The sequence below is a fragment of the Euleptes europaea genome, chromosome 3 (genome assembly GCF_029931775.1).
Source record: "Euleptes europaea isolate rEulEur1 chromosome 3, rEulEur1.hap1, whole genome shotgun sequence".
Taxonomy (NCBI): Eukaryota; Metazoa; Chordata; class Lepidosauria; order Squamata; family Sphaerodactylidae; genus Euleptes; species Euleptes europaea.
Genome location: NC_079314.1, coordinates 6,875,150 through 6,896,845, shown reverse-complemented (window position 1 = coordinate 6,896,845; position 21,696 = coordinate 6,875,150). Strand labels below are relative to the sequence as shown.

Sequence of the window (21,696 nt, the reverse complement as noted above, 5' to 3'; positions counted from 1 at the left end):
CGACGGCAGGCCAGGGAGGGGGGAACCCAGAGAAACCCTCCCCGGCCCGCCGCTTCTCCGGCCCTGCGGAGGCCAGCTCCACCTCCGCAGGAACGAGCGTTGCGGTTTCAAAGAGGAGCCTGCCTCGTTTGCGGTGCCATGGGTCACTTCGCTGCCACTTGTCCATCACGCCCGGGACTACTGAATCCCACTCCCCAGCCAGAGGGGACTCCTCACGGGAGAGGATGCGTTCGGGGGAGAGGCACCGCAGCCGAGCGGAGCATCTCCCCTAGACGAAAGGTGCCCCCAGCTCTACACGCCGGAGAAGTGACGACGGATCTGTCGCCAGCGGACCCATCGGGGTCCAGGATTACAATTACTACTCCTGGGGAGAGTAGCCCTGCATCTTCAGAGGAGAGCAACCATTGAGAGCAACCCCAGCCCTTAATTTGGAGTCTCACCTCGACCAGCCAAAAAACGGACTGGGTCTGCGGTAGAGGGAGCGCTACCGCAGACCTCCGCAGGTGGTCCTGCGAAATCCAAGGCTCCTGTCATGGTGAGTGAAGTAGGAGAGACTGTGTATGTAGATGTGATATTACGACATTATAGAAATGGTCCTCAATTACAAGTTAAAGCCTTAATAGACTCAGGGTGTGCCCGCTCGTTAATTAACGAAACCACCTTTAAGGCACTCCAAGTGAAGTCAGTCCCTTTATCAGCACCTGTTCACTTTGCTCAAATGGATGGCAGTGATTTCAGGGGGGGCAGTCGACCGTCGCACTCACGGAGTGGCAATGGGAATTGGCCACCATTGGGAACAAATCAACTTCACTATTGTGCCCAATGTTCGATATGCTGTGGTGTTAGGAGCAAATTGGCTCAAAGGGCACAGTCCTACCATAGACTGGGAAGCTGAGACCTTAATGTTCAATAGCCCGCTATGTGAATTGCACCGGTACGAAGTGGCTGTTAAAACCGTAATCAAACCAACTCCTGCCCTGATCTCGGACACCTCCAGTCCAGCCCAATTGCCACTCGACTATCAGGACTTTGCAGATGTATTTAATGTGCAGGAGTGTGATGTGTTACCCCCCCACCGCCGGACGGACTGTGCTATTGAAGTGGTGGGGGATGGAAAACTGCCAAAGAGTAAAATCTACCTGATGAGTCCTACGGAACAGACGGTGCTCCGTGAATTCTTAGACAAGAACTTGGCTCGCGGTTTCATCCGACCCTCCACTGCGCCCTATTCTGCACTGGCTTTCTTCGTATGTAAGAAAACAGGAGATTTACGTTTGTGTATTGACTTTCGAAGACTCGAATGAATGCTTATCCCACCCCCCCTCATTTCTGATCTCTTGGGACAGTTAAAGGAGGGACATATTTTCACCAAATTGGACTTAGTCGAGGCTTATTACAGAGTCAGAATCCGGGAGGGGGATGAATCTCTGACTGCCTTTTCTAGTTGCTTTGGAATGTTCGAATTTATGGTGATGCCTTTTGGATTAAAAGGGGCCCCGGGGGTCTTCATGCAACTCATTAATGAGATCCTTCATGATCTACTGTTCAAAGGGGTGGTAGTCTATTTAGATGATATCTTATTTACTCTAATGAGCACGTTGCCTTGGTTCGAGAGGTGTTGCAACGTTTCAGAGACAATCAGCTGTATGCTAAAGTGTCTAAGTGTGAGTTCCATAAAAAACAATTGACTTTCCTAGGATATATTATCTCACACCAGGGACTGACTATGGATCCTGAAAAGGTGCGAGCAGTGCTCGATTGGGAACCACCCTCTACTTGTAAACAGGTCCAAAGATTCCTTGGGTTCGCATATTTTTACAGGGCGTTCCTCCCACATTTCGCTCAGATTGTGCTACCCATCACGAACCTCCTTAAGACTAAGGGAAAGGGGAATACAGCCACCTTACCCAACGCCCGGGTGGAGTGGACCCCCCAGCTTCAAGCCACTTTCGATGGGGGGGGAAGTCCCACGCCCGGCTGAGCCGGCAACGCTGCCCGCCTCGCTTCCTCCTCCCCTTGAGCGGCTGACAACCACAGTTCCTGAGGTGTGGGGGCCCGAGCGCCCCATTCAGTCGCTCCCTGCTCCTGTGTCGGCTCCGTCCCCAGTCAAGCTGCCCGCCGACACCTCTCCGGAGGGGGTGGAAGGACTGTCTGATTCCTTTAAGGAGACTCTCCTTCGCAGTTGTCAAGCAGAACTGTCCTCGCAGACCCTTCCAGCTACTCTGATTAAACGCTGGGAGTTTTGGTACAAAGATTCTAAATTGTATGTACCTAAAGTGTTGTGGGGGGAGGTTTTGGGTTTGGTTCATGGCGCCAAGACCGCCGGACATTTCGGATTTCTCAAGACTTTGCATTTGCTCCGGAGACAGTTTTGGTGGGCGGGCATGCGGTCAGATGTGGACTCCTTTATCCGCAGCTGCCCCATATGTGCAGCAGCCAAACGATCTCAGGGCAAGCCGCCCGGACTTTTACAACCGTTAGAGACTCCCTCGAAACCATGGGAAGTAATTGCAATGGACTTCATGACGGACCTGCCCCCTAGTGGGGGAAAGACAGTTCTTTGGGTGATTACTGATTTATTTTCGAAACAGGTGCATCTTGTACCCTGTGCAGGTATCCCTTCCGCCCCAAAATTGGCCCGCCTCTTTGTGTCACATGTCTTCCATCTCCATTCCTTTCCATGCAAAATAATCACGGATAGGGGTTCAAATTTTGTGGCCAAATTTTGGAAGTTGGTCGGAGTGGAACAAGGACTGTCTAGTGCCTTCCATCCCCAAACGGATGGTCAAACTGAATGGGTGAATGCGGTGTTGGAATGCTATTTATGTTATGTTAATTACCATCAGGATGATTGGGTAGACCTGTTGCCTTTTGCTGAATATGCTTATAATAATGCGGTTCACCAATCCACAGGGTTCAGCCCTTTCCAGGTTGTCCATGGTAAAGATTTTGGCCCCACTGGTCATGTTGATGTGTCTGAAGACGGTGGGGGGGGGGGGGCTGACGTGGATGGATGGGTACGTTCAATTCAAACAACCTGGCCATGGCTGGTTAAAAATCTAGAGTGAGCCAAACGACGTTACAAGGCTCAGGCTGACAAACATCACTCCAGTATGGAATGCAAAGTGGGGGATCTCGTCTGTCTGTCCACCAAGAACCTACGATCCACCCACCCGTGTGATAAACTCAGTGCCAAGTATGTGGGTCCGTTCCCCATTTCCCGGATTATTAATCCAGTGGCTGTGGAACTCTCCTTGCCCAAGTCCCTACGAAGAATCCATCCTGTGTTCCATGTCAGTCTTTTAAAGCCGTATGTTCCTTCCCAAAAATGGCATCCTGAACCACAACCCGAAGTGCCTGAAATGGTGTGGGGGGAGGAGCATTTTGAAGTAGCCAAAATACTGGATTCTCGCATTCGCTACGGTACCCTTCAGTACCTGGTCCGCTGGAAGCATTTTAGTCCCGCCCAGGATGAATGGGTGCACGCCTGTGATGTCTCCACCCCCCGCTTAGTACAAGAATTTCATGCAGCCTACCCTCACAAACCCACGGTGGGAGGGTGAGGGGGGTCTTTAGGGGGGCAGAATGTCAGGAGCAAGCCATGAGGATGGTATGTGGTAGTGTGATTGTGCTGCTCCCAGGTGCTGTTGTGCTGTTCTGTCCAAGGCCAATCAGTGCCCCGTGTTTAGTCTTCATAAGTTCCCATACTGTGGGAATTGCCAAGTATGCTAAGTGCTCCTTCCTGCCTCTGGGAGGGGGGTTGCCTAGGTTACCAGTTATCTCCTGTTGCTTTTCCAAATATGCCCTGCACCTTGCCTTTGCCCCTTACTAGTGTCCTTCTGAATATGGCTTCTGAAACCTATCAATTATAACCAATAAAACTGCTTTCGTGGACTTGCCGTCTGCTGGAATCTGTTTATGGGTTTGCCGCAGGGCTAAAGAATAAAACTTCAGCAACTCCTGCTGTTTTAAGACGGCATCTCACAAAGGTAAAAATTGGGGGGGGGGGATGAGGACAATGAAACAGGACACGGAAACAGGAGGTATCCCTGGTAAATAGATGGCAGGGCTGGGTTCAGAGGGTGGTGAGGCCGGGCATTCGCTGGATGGTGAGGCCGGGCATTTGCTGGATATAGGAACCAGATCGGCAGCCCTTTGGTACACCCCACCCCTTCCCTGCGTTGGAGAAGATGGCCAGAAACAGCCAAGGAGGATTCTCAGTCTGCTCCAGGGGAAGGGTGTGTGTGTCACCCAAGGGTCCCCCAAATCCTAGAGCTGACATGCTCAGGGGTCTCGTGTCAGGAGGGCATGTGATGGTGTGTGTGGGGGGGCTAGTGCTGTTAATGTTCAACCGGCCGCCGTTGCTGTGTCTTAAAGGGGAGTTTAATGTTTAGACTTCAGCAGATGCGAATGTCGACCTTGTCATTGTGAACAGCTTCATGAGCTGATTTCTGCAGGCCAAGTTGTTCTCTGAGGCCTGGAATGGGGCAGACTAGTGTTTCCTCCCCAACCCCCCCCCCACACCAGTTGATAGTTTTATGAGGGAGCAGTACCCTTCTGGTTCTCCTGCACAGTTTTTTGGTTGCAAGATTCAAGTGTGTATTGTCTCTCACAGCTTACTCCCTCTTCTTCCAACCCTATCTATATTTAGATTGCAAGCTCCTTGAGGCAGGGATTTGTCTTTTGCTTATATTAGTCTTTATGCTGATGGTGCTAGCTTAACACTATCCCACCCTCCCATTTTCTCCTAGACCTTGTGAATATTATTTTTTGGGGGGGGAAATTTTGTTTTGATATTATTTTCAAACTAGGGGAGTCACAATGGGCCTGCAATCCCGCAATGACCAATCTTTATATGATTGATTTTGAAAAATTCCATTTTTTTTAAATAATCTTTTTTCAGAGGATATGATTTTTTTAATTGATGGGCTTTTTGTTGTTGTTGTTGTTCTAAAAAATAGGGATATTTTTCAGGAATTCACGGAAACCAGTCAGATTCGAACCTTAAATTTTCAGGGACATGCAGCCTTGACCACATTCCGTTCATTGATGTGGAGGTTTTTCTTGTGGAACACACCAGCATCGATGTTATTGGGTGCGGTGGAACACAGGCAGGATGGTGCTGCTGTCGTCTTGTTTGTGGCTTCCTAGAGGAACCTGGTTGGCCACTGTGGGAACAGACTGCTGGACTTGATGGGCCTTGGTCTGATCCAGCAGGGCCTTTCTTATGTTCTCAGACCATATAAAAAGAGTACTGACCATAATGCCCTATTACACTTTGCCTTCCATCACCCTTTGCATTTAAGAAAGAATTTGCCCTTTGGATAATGCCTCCAGTTAAAGGGGAACACCACGTTTGATCAGGACTACAGGGTGGTGGCTAAGTCATTAGAAAATGCCTTGGAGCACCACGGCTATCCTAAGGAAGTCATTAACACAGCTTTGGATAGAGCAGAACGGGAGAAGCTAACATTAACATCTCTTATCAGAGGCAGTCGACAGGGACCTCCCCCCTCCCACACCCCTAGTGACCAGAAGATGGCCAAGATACCCTCCCTCTCATCATCTGCCTAAGGTCACAGAATCAACATTGCTGACAGATGGCCATCTAACCTCTTCTTAAAAACCTCCAGGGAAGGCGAGCTTACCACCTCCCTAGGAAGCCTGTTCCACTGAGGAACCACTCTGTTAGAAAATTCTTTGTCTATTCATTGTCAGTTGCAATTAAGGGATCATCAATGCTTTACTTTAGTATGAGTATTATTGCAATAGCCAGGTATCACTATGCCATTGACTTAGAGTGATTGAGCACACCTGACTTTTCCTATAAAGAACAGCCCTCTTCAGCCTTTTGCCAACAGATGATCATTTACGCCTATGGCAATACTTTAAAGCTTTAAGAGTAAGGAAATTGGACAATCATTGGTAAGAAATTTTTTATTTGATCACAATAAGGTAAAACAATATATATGTTTTATCATTTTGCTATATATATATATATATGATACTGATTCATTACTGTAGACTGATGAAGCTTGCTGCATAAATGGATGAAATTATATCCGGAATCTCCATCTGATTGATCTTGATTCTTACCGGTGATCCAATTTTGACTTTTATCTGCGATTGACCTGCTATTGGAATGTTGTCCTGCAATTGAATTGGATTGTTTAAGCAGAGAAAATTGTATGTCATGAAAGACCTGGATTCCTGAACTTGGTCTCTGCTTTGTTACTTGTACATTATTTGCTTATTCTTGGAGCAAGTTCAGCTGTATTTTTGTTCTCATTTACTTGATGTTATTTAACATTTTTTGTGTAAACAAGATTAATTTTCATTATATAGCCAGCGTGCTGTATTTGTTATTTGGATATATGTGGGTATATCAGACGCCTACAGCGAATGGCTAATTTCACAAACTGAGGTGAACAATAATTTCTCCCCCACCCCCACCCTCCTTAGACCTTGATGTCCGCCTTAGGCAGATCAGTTCCCAAGCGCTGCAGGAAAGGTTGATGATACAGCAAGTAAAACTCAATTCTGATGCAGATTTAAGCCCCAAACTGAGGCCTTTCCTCAGAGAAGGTGGACTGTAAACATTCTTGTAATTATGTTGCATGAGAAGCTGGAATGTTCATGAACATTCTGCGTCGACGTGATGCTGCATGCAGTCTTTGATTTCAAAATCTTGCCCTAGCCACGAAACGTCCTGGGTGATTTTAGGCCAATTGTTATTTTTCAACCTAACCTGCTGCACAAGGTTGTTGTGTGGGAAAAAACAAGAGAGCCGGGAATAAGATGACGCCCTAAGTTGCTTGGGAAAAGGACAGGCTTAACGGGCACTCAAGATAAAAAAAACAAAAACAATTCATAATGGGCTTGGCTGGGTGTCAATTCACTATCAAACAGCACAAAATAAATCTCACACACACTCAAGTGCAACACACTTAATGAAACAAAGGAAAGCCATCCTAATGGGAAAAAATAATCAAGTTTATTAACAGAGACGAGTAAAAGAAATACAAAACAGTTTGAAGTCTCTCTCTCTCCCTGCGCTCTTAGATGTGAGAATCTGATCACCCTGTCTATCCCCCCTCCCCTCAATTTCCCTCCCATCTGCAGCACAAACCCCACTCCCACACAAGACTGGCAGAGTCATCTGCCGACGAGTGAAACAGATGTCAAAAACCACACAAGACTGATTTATGGCCACCTCCTCATCCAGGTGAGAAACAGTGCCCCCCTCCCGCAACTTCCCCAAATAAAATCTCTCCATCTAGGGCAGGGGTCCCCAATGTGGTGTCCATGGGCACCATGGCACCTGCTGATTGCTTTTCTGGCACCCAAGTGTTTATAGGAAGTGGGTGGCACCAGGTAGGGCTTTTGCCTAGCAAGGCTTCTGATTGACTATTGGCGATTTTATTGGCTGTGCAGATTTTTTAAAATGTTGCTTTGGCTGCAGCAGCCACCACAGCACAAGGATCTGCCCTGTGGGACTGAAGTTAAGTGGTAGCAATAATTTTGTATCCAGCTCTTCCTTCTGAAGCAGCCATTTTGTGGCTGTGCCCACCATGCCATGTCAGATTCCAAATGTGCCCGCAGACTCAAAAAGGTTGAGGGACCCCTGATCTAGCGATTCGCCCCTCTTCTCATCTTCATGATTTCTTTTCTTTTGGTTGGAGCTGGGAATTAAACAACGAAAGAGATGTATCAGCCTGCCCCCTTGCCCACTGCTGCATCAGTCACAGGGATGGAACTGTTTGGGCATGAAAAAGGAGGCTCTGGGTCGAAACCAGTGACGGAAAAAGCTAAGGAGACTTCCAATTCCTTTTTGGCCCCTGGGGATTCGAGTACCCCTTAGCTGGGGCACAAACCACCCTGCATGAGAACATCCCAGTGGATCATGCGCTGTTTAAGAAGACCCGTGATGACCCCTCCCGTAAAATTCTGTAATTAAAAAAATGTTTTTGGTGTGCATGCTTTAGTCTTTTGGTATGAAAAATAACACCTCCCCTCCCCCGAATCTACATGAGGCACTTTTTGCATCCCTCTGCATACACCACCCACTCCTTTTCCAAACCTTCTTGCTTTCACAGGGTTCCCACACAAATCCCTCCCCTCCCACCAATATGCTAGTAACCAGCATCCAAGACAGCTAGTACAGAATTCTGGACTCTAAATTAATCACACAGATTTAGGACTGCCCCATAGATTCAGTGGCTGGCAAGGGGTCCAAGGAGAACTGGCAAGAGGGGGTGGTGGTTCGGAACCTGGGATTGAGGAGGGGGATGGGGTGAAGGGAAGGTGAGATCAGGATTAAGGGGCATCCACAAAGTTTAAGGGCTGGTATCGCAAAGCTTTATGGTTTTGGGAAGAAGAGAGGTTAGGAACCCAAGGGGCGGAATGTTTAGGTGAAGATACAGAATGAGTGTTGGTGTCAGGTGGAACAATTTGACAGCTGAACGGATTTCCCCCTCTCCATTTTAAAGAAATGCATCCCCTACGCTGCCTACCAAAGAATGGGCACAGACCCTGGCAACTGCCCCGGATGCACAGTACAAGGGGCTTCATCAGTCGTTGTCCAGTGTTGCTAAATGGGGCCTCCATGCTCAGAGGCAGTCTGCCTTGGAATACCAGCTGCCAGGCACAGATAATAGGGGCTGATTCTCACGGCTTTGACGCCTTGCTTCCAAGCGTCCCTAGAGGCCAGGCAGTGTTGGGAACAAGATTGCCAGATGAGACAGGCCAGCAAGCCAATCTTTACATTCTCTCCAGGGTGGTGGTGGGGGGAAGCCACTGGTGTGGTGGGAAATGCGCCCTCCAAAGAAGCATGGTTTCCAATCCTGTCCTAATAATAGTAACAGAACCACAGTCTGCACCCAAACTGGCTTGAGTTGGGTGGGCCCTCAGCCTGGATTCCCACAGCCAGCGTTTGCGGTGTGTCTGTTTTCAACCTGGCCCTCTTCCCGGAACTCACTTCTGCCCCCTAGTAGCCGGGGCAGTCCCCGGAAAACTTTTAATAATTAACCACTGGAGCCCCAATCCCGTTCCTTGCCAAATGCTGCCTCCCCTCCCCCCCCCAGTTTAAGGACCTCCTTTCCCGTTTACACTACTGAGAAGCAAAGATGATCCCCCACCCCTCCCACCCAGGCCCCTTGTAGTAGGTTACATAGATGTAGCTTCATATATAAGCTTACTATGGAAATATTATTTAAAAAATAGACTTATATACAATGCCTCAGTTCCCAGCGGGTTAGAGAGGGCGTCGGGTGAAGGGGGGATAAGTTACTAATTCCAGTCACTGCCACAGCGGAGGATGCGGGGGGGGGGAAGGTGGGTGCAGGTGGGCAACCCCTGGCACGACGTCCCGGATTGCTGTCCCTTTTTTTCACGGATCATGCTCTTTTTTTACTTTCACATCACCGGCTAAAATGGTGGCGATCTCGCCCTGCATGAAGGCCCAGGGGACGTTGGATCCCACCAGAGGGCACTTCTCCCCGCTGGGGCAATACACCTCTCCAGCCGCTCCTTGAGCTTTAATGAAATCCCGGGAACAAGGGAAACAGAACTTGTGCCCAGGCACCGAAGGGCACTGGACGAAGTGGGTATCTTCCAGCCTCTCGTGGCAGATGGTGCAGCAGAGGGGGGTGCTGCTGGCCCCTCCTGAGGAATCAGGGGCGCTCTGTGTGCCGCTGGGCTCAACCCCCCCGGAGGAGTGGGCCCCAGATGAAGAGGAGGAGGAAGAGGAGGAGGTGGTGGAAGCTTGGCCCGGCTCGCCGTTGCGGGGCACCAGTCGGTGTTGGCCGGACGCAGCGGGTGATGCGGGACTCGCGCTGTTTTGCCGGGCGGTGGTGGAGTGGACCGGGTTGACCTCCTTGTTCCCCAGCGTGTCGGCCACATTCTTAAGGGCGGTGATGGGAGAAGGGTCATTCCTCAACGATCCTTCGGGCAAGGGCCCTTGGCCGGCCGAGGCTGGCAGGTGCGCCATGCCGGACGGGTAGATGCCACCCGATCCTTGGGGCAGCCAGTGTTGCCTCTGTTGCTGCTCCTCGCCGGTCAGCTTGCCGGCCGCTTCTCCCTCAGGCTCCGGAGAGGCCTTGCGCCTCCGGGTGACGGCCCGGGCGGGAGGCACGGCCCTCAGGAGAAGGCTGGGCGGCATGGCACAGTTGCTGTCGAGGAACTGTTGGGGCACGGCGTCCGGAGCCAGGGCCTCTCGGAAGAAGCGCACGCCTTCGGTGAAGAGCTCGCCCAGGAGGCGCCAGTCCCCGGCGCCGTGCCGCTTCTCGTACTCCAGGTACTTGTAGCCGGAGGAGATGACCTTGCCGGGGTCCTTGAGGCAATCCTGGAACATCTGCTTGGCCACCCCCAGCACGCCGGCGTACACGTTGCCCGAGCCGCAGGGGTACTCGGCGAAGAGCTTCAGCTCGTACTCGTAGCCCGGCCGGGGGGCGGCGTCGAAGGCGAAGATGCGCCCCACCAGGGCGTGCTCCTTCTTGAAGCGCACGTTGAAGGGCGCGCAGGCGTACAGGGCCAGCAGCTGCTCGCGCACCGCCTTGGGCCGCCCGGGCCACTCCTCGGCCCGCCCGCGCAGCGCCTCGTGCAGCTCGCCCAGGCACTCCGCGTTGCGCTGCTTCTCCTTCTCGTAGTCGCCCGCGTAGGCGGCGGCGGCGGCGGCGGCGGCGGCGCGGGCCAGCTTGCCCGGCTCGCCCAGCAGGGGCGAGGCCGAGGCGGGGGCCAGGGCCAGGGCGGGGCGGGCGGCCAGGCCGGAGACGGCGGCCAGCAGCCCCTGCGGGCCCCCCAGCAGCCCCAGCCCGGGCGGCACGGCCCCCAGCAGGGCGCGGCGGGCCGTGGGGCTGTGCCGGCTGCCCTCGCCCTCCTCGCGGGCCAGGCCGTTGGGCAGGCGCGGGCTGAGGGCGTAGTCGCCGGCCAGGCGGCCGCGGGGCTCGTAGCGCTCCGGGGCCGGCCCTTCCTTGGCGTGCTTGGCGCCCGGCGGCCCCGGCGAGCGGCCCTCGGGCAGGAGGTGGCCGCGCTTCAGCTGGCGCGCCGTCTCGATCAGCAGCTCGATGCGGTCGGCGCCCTCGAAGTTCACGCAGCCCCGGCACACCGCCTCGCTGAAGTCCCAGATCATGGCCCACGGCATCTTGGGCAGGTCGCACAAGTAGCACCATTGTCTGCGCGACGCCGGCGCCGAGGAGGAGGAAGAGGAGGAGGAGGACATCTTGCACGGCCCTCCCCGCCCCGGCCCACCTGTGGAGCCAGGCGGGGGGCCCCGCCGTCCGGGGAGCGCGGTGCGGGCGGGAAGGAAGAGGGAAGCGGGCCAAAAAGCGGGCGGGCGAGAGGAGGAGGATGGAGGAAAATTCCCCTCCCCGCCTGCCCTCTTGCAGCGAGAAACTTACATAACTCTGCGGCGAGGGGAGCTGGGAGGTGTAGTCTCTCGCGCGCTGGCGGGGAAGCCTCTTAAAGGGAACGGCGGGCGGCTGGGGAAGCCGACCCGACAGGGTCGGCTTCCCCAGCCGCCCGCCGTTCCCTTTAAGAGGCTTCCCCGCCAGCGCGCGCCGCTCGCCTTCGCGGGGAGCCCCCCCCCTCGACGGCTCAGGTCCCTCTTGCTGACCTCCAAGGTGCCGCTGGGCTCTGAGCCGCGCCGTTCCCAACCCCGGCCGGGGAGGCGGGGGTCTGATGATGGGCTACTAGCCGAAGCCCTCTGGCCAAGGGAGCTCGGACTCTGGGAGGCTCCTACCCCGAGGTGGGGCTGGACTCGGAGATGGCTGCTCCGCTGCGGACCGCTGGCCTCTGAAACGGGCTGAAGGGAATGGTGCGATATCCTTGACCTTGATTAGGGCACCGAGAGCGAGAGAGAGAGGAAAAAGATTTGGAGTTGTAACGGGTTGCGGAAACGCCTTACTGCCAAAGAGGTGTTGCGATAATTACTGTTGCAGAAAAGGAACTCATTGTAACGCATTGTTGCAAAAAGATGAACTCGTTGCAATAGGTCGTCACTGTGTTGTGGCAACTGACGACCGCAAAAAAGAAAAAAAAGTCGGTTTCCATAGACTAATAGGGCTGTTCCCTTGCAGTCTGCCTTTTTAGGACTGTTGTGCATTCAGTCCCGGGATCCAAACTGATTCGACTGATGCTCTTATGGCCTCAGTTGGGTACCAAACTTTCAAACTTCACAGAACTCTTCTCCGGGGGGGAATGCTCTGGGCATGCCCTCCGGTCTTGTTCCACAGAGCCGCAAAGTTCACACCCAGATTCCAAATTCGTTCTCATAACACATGTTAAAGAGTCACTGTAGAGAGAGGGTCGAGTTGCCCGTTTCTGACCTACACACAACTCGGCGATTATATCCCGGGATAAGAGTTCACAGGGAAGAGTTGTGAGGGCTAACCGTAAAGGGTTAATTCGGCTTCTCGGCGTTGAAGGACCAAAACTACATTTCCCAGGCTGGTGAGCGCCGTAGAAGCCCGGATGCTCTTGCGCATTTCCTGCCCCTCCCTTACGCTCCCCCTTCTCTCCTCCCTATCCCCCCCCCTCGCTCTCCCAGCAGGCGGTAGTTCTATTGTGGGGACGGCGCTAAGGGGGGATTTCGACGGACGGCGGAATTTGTTTTTTTGGGGGGGCGAGTGTCCCACTCCTGGGGAAACGTGCTTTTCCGTATATCATGGGCTCCTATGACGGGATGCACGCTTCCCATCGTTGCCTTAAAAGAGGCCCTTGAAAACACTGGTATGTAACAGCCCAGAGATGTCGAGGATGGGCATATTGTGGACACTCCGCCCTCCAAACCGAGGTATTTCTTCACGCACGTCTAGGGGCTGCAACTCCTTCGTGTACTGTGCAGAGCACAGACCGGCGCTCGCCAAATAAATGGGGTCCCTCAGGGATCTGTGTTGGGACCGGTGCTTTTCAACCTGTTCATCAGTGACCTGGAGTTGGGGTTGAACAGCGAAGTAGCCAAGTTTGCAGATGACACCAAATTATTTAGAGTGGTTAAAACAAAATCGGACTGTGAAGAGGTCCAAAAGGATCTCTGCAAACTGCAAGAATGGGCATTAAAATGGCAAATGAGATTCAATGTGAGCAAGTGTAAAGTGATGCATATTGGGGCAAAGAATCCCAACTTCACATATACACTGATGGGATCTGTGCTGGCAGCGACAGACCAAGAAAGGGATCTTGGTGTGGTAGTGGATCACTCGATGAAGATGTCAACCCAGTGTGCGGCTGCTGTAAAAAAGGCAAATTCCATGCTGGCCATAATTAGATAAGAAATAGATAATAAAATTGCTGCTATCATACTGCCCTTGTACAAATCTATGGTAAGACCACACTTGGAATACTGTGTACAGTTATGGTCACCACACCTAAAAAAGGATATTACAGAGCTTGAGAAGGTGCAGAAAAGAGCAACCAAAATGATTAGGGGACTAGAGCAACTGCCCTATGAGGAGCGGTTAAAAAGCTTAGGGCTGTTTAGCTTGGAAAGAAAGTGGCTAAGGGGAGACATGATAGAGGTCTATAAAATTATGCATGGCTTGGAGAGAGTGGACAGGGAGAAGTTTTTCTCCCTCTCCCATAACACTAGAATGCGGGGTCATCTGCTGAAGCTGGAGGGTAAAAGATATAAAACAGATAAAAGAAAGTATTTTTTCACACAATGCATGGTTAAATGTGGTGATGGCTACCAACTTAGAAGGCTTTAAGAGGGGAGTGGACATGTTCATGGAGGAGAGGGGTATTCATGGCTACTAGTTAAAATGGCTACTAGTCATGATGCATACCTGTTCTCTCCAGGATCATAGAAGCATCCCAAATATATTAGGTGCTGTGGAACATAGGCAGGAAGGTGCTGCAGTCGTCTTGTTTGGGGACTTCCTAGAGGCACCTGGTCTGATCCAGCAGGGCTTTTCTTATGTTCTGATGAATCATAGAATCATAGAGTTGGAAGGGACCACCAGGGTCATCTAGTCTAACCCCCTGCCCAATGCAGGAAATTAACTACTACCTCCCCCATACATCCCCAGTGACCCCAACCCTCCCCCTACCATGCAGGATCCCACAATCAAAGCACTCTTGACAGATGGCCATCCAGCCTCTGCTTAAAGACCTCCAAAGACGGGGACTCCATCACCCTCCGAGGCAGTGCATTCCACCGTCGAACAGTCCTCACCGTCAGGAAGTTCTTCCTAATGTTTAGGTGGAATCACTTTTCTCTTAGTTTAAATCCATTGCTCCATGTCCTAGTCTCTGAAGCAACCGAGAACAAGCTAGTTCCCTCATCAACATGACATCCCTTCAAATATTTAAACATGGCTATTATGTCTCCCCTCAACCTTCTCTTCTCCAAACCATCAATCAATAAACCTTTAATGGCATATCCAATATTACAAAGAGAAAAAAACAGTATAAATACAACTATCAGCTAAAAAAGCTAAAACAAACATAAAATCATAACACAGAGTTTCCCAAATTTTTCATTGTTAACACATCGACTAAGAAATTGGCCACAGCCACAGTGATCACTACTGTTGTAATCTCTTCTCCAAACTAAACTAACCCAACTACCTAAGTCTCTCCTCATAGGGCATGGATTCCAGGCCTTTGACCATTCTGGTCGCCCTCCTCTGGACACGCTCCAACTTGTCAACATCCTTCTTAAATTGTGGAGCCCAAAACTGGACACAGTATTCCAAGTGAGGTCTGACCAATGCAGAATACAGTGGTAGTATTACTTCCCTTGATCTAGACCAGGGGTGGGGAACGTCAGGCCCAGGGGCCGTTTAAGGCCCGCAACGTCATTTGGTCTGGCCCTTCATGGGTCCTGGCAGATCTCTAGCTCAGAAGGATCTAAGACTGGCAATCCGCCCCCTCCCGCGGACAGGAATAGCCTCTGTTCACAGCAGATGTGAGTTTGTTTTGCTAAGAAATGGAACCTTTTTTCCCCCTTGTGGAAGAGTCCTTAGCTATGGAGCTGCTAGGACCACCCAAGAAACTATGTTAACCCTTTCCCACCCGGGCCATGGAGAAATGTATTCCCTCTGTACTACAAGAGGGCTGGGGGCGGAAGTGGCAATAATAGAGAAGTTAAAGGAGGCAGGGCCATAATGCGCAGGGGGGGGGGGGAGTTCTTAGCCAGTGTGTCCTCATTTCATCCCTGCAGGTGGAGGTAGCAGGAGCTGGCTGTAGAATCCGGCCCCGACCGTGTGGAGCAGGAGCAACTCCGGGGTGCGGCTGGATGGCTATGCCCGGCTGGTGCAACAGACCATCCTGTGCCACCAGGTGGGCAAGTGCGCCACCAGTTGGATGCCTGCCTGCTTGCCCGCACCGGGGGGTGTCATCTGGGGCAACTGCCTGCTTGGGGCTTGGTCAGCTAATTGTTAAGTTGATAATTTTATATGGCCCGTGAATGATGTTATAAATATCCAAATGGCTCTTGGCAGCAAAAAGGTTCCCCACCCCTGATCTAGACACAATACTCCTATTGATGTGGCCCATAATTGCATTGGCCTTCTTAGCCGCCATATCACATTGTTGACTCATGTTCAGTTTGAATGAAACCTTCATTCTTCCCTGGGCACTTTCACATTTCTCTTAGCTTGGTAATTTCCCTCCTCTATCTATTGATGTGCCATTTTAAAGTCAATCCACAATAAGACCATCATGTTAATGTGAGGAAATGTCTCTTGCTTCTTGAAAAGTATAGCTGCTTGGGTAGGACAGTAGACAGTGACCTCCTTTAGCTGGGCGACATGTTCCATAAAAGCAATGTTTTACTGTCTGTTTTTGAAGTATAGCAGTCTCCTGCCCGATTAACTTTTTCCTTCCACCAGCTGTAGCTCACACTGGCTGAGCAGTTTTTATGAAGTTGGCTGTGCACGCCAAATAAGATGCCAAGAGCAGAATTTCAAACATTTTTTAAAATGTGGAATTACTTGCTTTTGTCTTCTACTTCCCTCTTTTTGCTGTTACAATTCCTACGCCCCTAGAATATCCCTCAGACCCCCTTCCTCTCTTCTAAATCTCACTCCGGAACCCACTGTCCAGCAAAAATAACCAGGAGACTTGTGGAATCGGAAAGAGTAACACATTTTTATTCTAGCCTAAACCCATTGCTCTAGTCCACAAGAGTTTATGCTAGAATTAAAAAAAAGAAAACATACAAAAGCTAATGGTCGAATAAAAATGTTTTTAAGATGCCATTAGACACTTAATTATTTTTATGGCAGTAGAGTAACATGGCTACCCCTCTGGATTTATCAGCTCGCCTGTATTTCTGCATCCAATTACTTTCCCTAAAACAAGAGCCCAAACTGGTGGGATATTGGAACATTGATGATAGGATCGTCTCAGTGTTCTTTTTTTTAATTTTTAAAAATTAAAATTTAAAACCTTGGAGCAAAGAGAAAGGGTTTTAACCCTTCCACCTTCACCCAGTTTCAATAATCAAAATGGACCTTCCTCCCTAGTTATTAGCTCTGGAAAGGAGAAAAGGAAGACCCTCCCCCCAATTTGTTGACCACCAGCATCCCTCCTTGACTGTGCCATGTGGATTGGGAGCCATCTGGGGAATGGTGGCCCTTCCTAACTTAGCCCGAGGCTCTTCTGAAATGTGGAGGCAGCGCTGCAATGTTTCTCTGCAATTCCAGGGACTGCCAGAGGCCAGTTTGAAGTTGTTATGAATTAGTAAGATGCAACTGTTGCCTGCTGCATAGCTAAGAATGTGTCTTCTATCTGCTGGGCTAAGAATTTTGCATGACACTAACCGAAAACGTGCGTGTTGTGTTTAAAGGCTGCCTGATGAAATGTGAATATTGCAGAGGTTTATCAGTGGATTGAGAGCTGAATGCGTAACTAGGAAGACCGGGGTTCAAGGGTCGCCTTCGTGTGGCCCTGGGCAGTTCTCAATATGACAATTGGCTGGTCTCAGTTTCTCATCTGTATAATGGGCTTAACAAGGCAGTTCTCCAGATCAAGGGAGAAATGAACGGCAGGAAACACCTTGTCAACTATTTTGTGAATTTGCTTTCTGGATTATTACAGAGACTCCAGTTTTGTAATCAAAGGGAGGGAGGGACCCTTTTCCTGGGGTAAAGGTTTAGCCCATATTGCTCCTCTCCCTACCACCAACACAACTTTCCAAATATGATTACACAAATGCAAAGGGATCTAGTATTCAAAATAGTTTATTAAGTTTCCATTGGAAAGGGGTTCAGCAGAGCAGAGGGCATTGTTATCCGGCTGCCTGGTCTCCAGTCATCTGAAGCGGTAGGCAGGGACGTTTTCCGGCACTGAGGCCGCTGGCCTTCAGACCCCAATTTGCCCCTCCATATCTGGTTTTCAGGCACTGGATCAAGTTGGGGTAGAGTTAAGGGGGAAGGGAAGGGTGTCTTTGGAACGTGAAGCCAGACAGACTCTCGTACCTTCCCTGTTGTGTTGGGTTCTAGCGAGGCTGGAAGAGGTGTCTCTGCCCATTTACATTGCATCCCCGGTTTCTGGTTTCTCTGGCTGGCCTTCAGTCCTTGATTGAACCTTGGCCCACACATCTGGTGACCCGCTAGCCAAAAGGCAGGCAGCCTGCCAGCCCAAAGGGGCAACCCACCAGGGGCTCAATTTAACTGTCCTGGCTTTGCTGTTTGCCTGGGCCAGCCAAAACAAGGGTCAAAGTGCATGGCCAAAATAACCTGTATTTTGTTTTGTGGGACACAAGCTGTGGATGCAACCAAAACCTGTTGCAGCAATAATTTGAAGATGGCGGGGAGGGCAGTGTATGGTGAAGGGTGCAATCTTGCATTATTTGTGGGGTGGTGGTGGGATCTCTTTTTTGGGGGGGGACAGAGGGACATCATGAAGACCCCACCTCCACAGGATGTGCATTATCCCCTTTTTCGTCTGTAGGGGGCAGCAGCAAGTCCTTCTGAGCTCACAAGTTCTTCCAGCGGCCCCTGCGTTTCCGAGTAGGGACCCCTTTCCTCCGTTTCTGTGGCGTTGTGACTTGGTTCGGAGGTGGCCTGGCTTCGGCCGCAGGCCTACCTTCCTCTTGCGGAGGCCTCTCCTCGTCCTCCCCCTGCTCCGGGAACAGCTCCACCTTGGTGATGAAGGAGTCCCTGCCGGGCAGGGTCCCCGTGGAAGGGGCTGGCATTGGGGGAGGTGTCACCTCTTGCTGGTACGAGAGGCTATTTGTCTGGCTGGGAAGGAGGGGCAGTAGGGCAGCCACGATATCGGTGAGCCTCTCTAGGCCTTGCCGCAGGGTGTAAGTCAGCTCGCGGATGGCTTCGGCTGTGTCCCTCTGGGCCTGCAGGAAATCCAGAGAGGGCTCAAAGGGCGTCTCCAGGTGGGTGCGCCTGCGCCGCAAGGGAGGGGAGGTCGAGGGGCATGGGGTGGCCAGCTGCTCTGCAGGGGAGTGTTCAGGGTGCAGCCTGCAGCCTACGCTGGCTGGAGAAGGCTCCAGCTGGACGATCTGCAGAGAAGAGGGCTGGCACGGAGGGGGCGCTGGAGAGTCACGTTCCTTGGGCCTCAGCAACCCGCTATCCAGAGTGCAGCAGGGAGCCCGAGCAGAAGTCTCTGGACTACAGGAGGTGTTGCCCCGGGCGAGCATATCTGTGGGGGGAAAGGAGAAGATCAACAGTGCTTGAACCCGGAGCCCTCCCTCAGAGAGGAGTATCCCCCCCCCCTTTGCCCTGATCCCATGGACCATGTCATTCCCCCCTGGCCTGTTTTTCCAGTTTTCGCCTTTGGGGCTGATTTAAATGTGCAGAAATGCAGATGGAGCAGTCATTTGGGGGCGGTCTCACTTCAACTTGCAGACAGGCAAAATTCACAATTTGTGTTTTGGACCTGTTTGGCTGTTTTGGCAGTCCTTGCTTTGAGGGCTGATATAAGTGTGCAGAAGTAAGTGGTATAGCCCTTCCTAGACTAGACTGCTTCACACTGCAAGTGGGATAAAAACGAAGGTCCGATCAGTCTGGTATCCTGTATCTCACGTTGGCTAAATGGATGGCTACTGGGTGCAGAGGCCCAAACTCTCCTCCCGTTGCTGCCCTTCCAGCAGTTGGCATTCAGCGGTCCACTGCTTCTGGTCATGGAGGCTCCATTTAGCGACTGACAGACCTGTCCTCGATATGCTCCTCTGAGCTAGCTCTGAAAATGGGTTCCAACAGATAAGTGCTGGTGCCGGCTGTACGGCCCGTTTTTCTATTTCAAGATGCCAGTAAAGGTATTGTATTGTATTGTTGATAAGTGCTGGCAAACCAAATTAAACTGCATAGCAGTGGAGGGGGCAATGGGGGGCATTTGTAAGTCACGGCCCTTTTGGCTGTGCCCTCTTTCTACCCCCGCATGGCCCAGAATTACGCTGGCTAAGGAGTGCTGGCAAATGACGCTTGATCCAGATTCTCTTAGGCAGAAAGTGAGATCTAAACGCACCCTTGGCCTTTTTCCCTCACCTTGAACCCTGGGGCAGGATTTTTACAGAGGTAGACAGAGTAAGAGTCACAAAGCAGTGATTTTCTTTGTCAGACAGGAGATGAAAGTCAGGGCAATAGTTGAGGAGGTGCTCCCCCGACCCCAAATGCTCGAATGCATGCTGGCCCTTCTCTGCCCCCTCCCTTCTGCATTTTAGCAACGCTTTGGTTACTCTGCTGTTTATTTGGACCTATGTGAGGAATCCGGACAGCTGGTGCTGAGAGAAATTAGCCCTTGATTGTCATCCTCAGAGTGATAAATGCCTCTGGGCATGAGAAAAGTGCCTTTACCAGGAAATAGTTATAACCCACTTACACATCAGGAATTTCCAGAACAGAGGCTGTTCTCAGCCCCGCACCTCCGATTGTAGAGAAAGCAAGTGGAGGCAATGGCAACAGTAGATTTAGGGGCAGATAAAGGTGATGCCAGCCCAGCCAACACAACTGGGTGGATTGTTTGAGTTTATAATATATTAGGTAAAAACAAAACATTTTAAGAGACCTCTTTTCCTAGTTTCAAATGATGTCTCTGGATCTGTACTGCATCTGGTGCCAATAAATTTTCTCTCTATATGTGGAGGTAGTGGTGGATTCGTTCCAAAAAAGCAGCAGAGACCCCCTCCAAGTGCTGATTTTTAACAAGCAGTGGGGCTCAGACTGACCTGTGGCCTTGTCTGGAAGCTCCCCCAACCTCCCTTCACTCCATCCTGTATGAGATCTGGCTGTGATTGTCCAAGGGAGCAAGGGAAAGACACCTGCACATGCTCAGAGGCACCATGTAAATGACTTCACTTTGTTCCAGGTTAAGCCCTGCCTGACACCCCCCCTACCTGGCATCCATCTGTTTTAGAAACTGGCCACTGGAATATGTAATTTCCTCCTGTGCCTCCATTTGGTCAGAATGCCAGCCTGCCAAGTGGCACGCCCAACATTGTTTTTGTTGGTCATTCTGTCCAGTATCACCACTCTTCCTGATGCCTCGGGAAAACTGGCATCAGCAGTGCCTAACGTTTTGCTGGCAACACGGAGGCGGTTGACTCCCTGCCCTCTGGACCGGTCTGGCGCTCCCTGTACTCACCTGTGCCGTGTTCTGCTGCCAGGCGGTAGCTGTGAGCAAACCCTGGAGTGTTCTGCATAGCGTTGGGCTCTCCCCGGCCCGTGCCCGTCATCACGCTGGGCCCCAGGATGGCAAAGATGGTCTCCTCCTCGGCTGAGAAGGACTCGTCACAGGTGTTGCCTGCCCCCTGGGTAGAATGGGGCACCCTTGCCAACTTCTCCTTGGTGCGCCGCTTGAAGTCATTCCAGCGTTTCTGCACTTCTTGGCCGGTGCGTTTCCAGCTGGTGATCCTGTTGATCTTGGCAGCGATGCCCTCCCAGACCCGCCGGCGCTCCGCCACTGTCACCCGCCGGCTCTGGGTGCCGTATAGCTTGCCATAATTGGCCCTCACTTCCTGGATGAGGATTTGGTTCTCCTCGTAGGAGAAGCGTGGCTTGCGAAGGCGGGTGATCTCTTCACTGTCTCCAGACATTCTCGTGTCTGCTTGGAATCCCTCCCTTTTTTCTTGCTGGATTTTCGCTGGCCACGGAGCAGCTCCACTAAGCCCGGCCCCGTGCCGCTGGCCCCGTGCTGCTGGCAGAGGCGGGGTGGGCACTGGTCCCCAGAGAGAGATGGCTTCCTGGCATCGCCGGTCAGGTGCCTGGAAGCTTAAGGGGTGGCACGGTGCTGCTGTGAAAGGGGGCACGGTGCAAGGCAGGCACGTTGCTTTGCAAATTTCCCTCCAGGGAGGCTCTCTGGCCCTTCTCCCCCCCCAACCCCCCCCCCCACCTGGGCCAGGGTGCGTTGGGAGGGCTCAGGCTCCGGGCCCTGCTCCAACGCCTCCCTTCCAGCTACCTTGCTGCATTGAAAAGCCTCCCCCGCTCCTCCCTCCGGTTGCTCTTTGGTTCCTCCTCCTCGGGCATGCTCACTCCTTAGCCGCACTCCCAGCAGGCCAAGGGGCTGCCTGGGTGGTTTCCGTGGCAACCCTGGCCTCCTGCCTGCTCCGGCAGCAGGCAGTGGGCCGCAAAGGCTGCTGGGGGTTCAGAAACATTGGTTCAGAGCAGAGGAGCTTTTTTCTGGCTGCATCCCTCCAAAAGTGGGTCACCCGAGCAGCATCTGGGGCAGGTGAAAACACCTGCAGCTGGCCAACGGCAGGCCTGGCAAAGGAGGGAAGCTGTCCCAACCACTTTTTGTCAAAAA

At 51.8% G+C, this 21,696-nt stretch overlaps 2 protein-coding genes across 2 annotated transcripts; both read right to left on the bottom strand.

The window, feature by feature from the left end:
• Positions 1-9,388: 9,388 nt before the first annotated feature.
• On the bottom strand, positions 9,389-11,218 carry IRF2BP1 (interferon regulatory factor 2 binding protein 1). Its single transcript, XM_056846955.1, has one exon. The coding sequence runs from the start codon at positions 11,216-11,218 to the stop codon at positions 9,389-9,391; it is 1,830 nt and encodes a 609-aa protein (XP_056702933.1).
• Positions 11,219-17,920: 6,702 nt separating this feature from the next.
• Positions 17,921-20,989, bottom strand: MYPOP (Myb related transcription factor, partner of profilin). The gene is made up of 2 exons (XM_056845794.1): positions 20,539-20,989; positions 17,921-18,597 (listed from the first exon to the last, which is right to left on the bottom strand). The coding sequence occupies exons 1-2, from the start codon at positions 20,987-20,989 to the stop codon at positions 17,921-17,923; spliced, it is 1,128 nt and encodes a 375-aa protein (XP_056701772.1).
• Between the last annotated feature and the right edge of the window lie 707 nt (positions 20,990-21,696).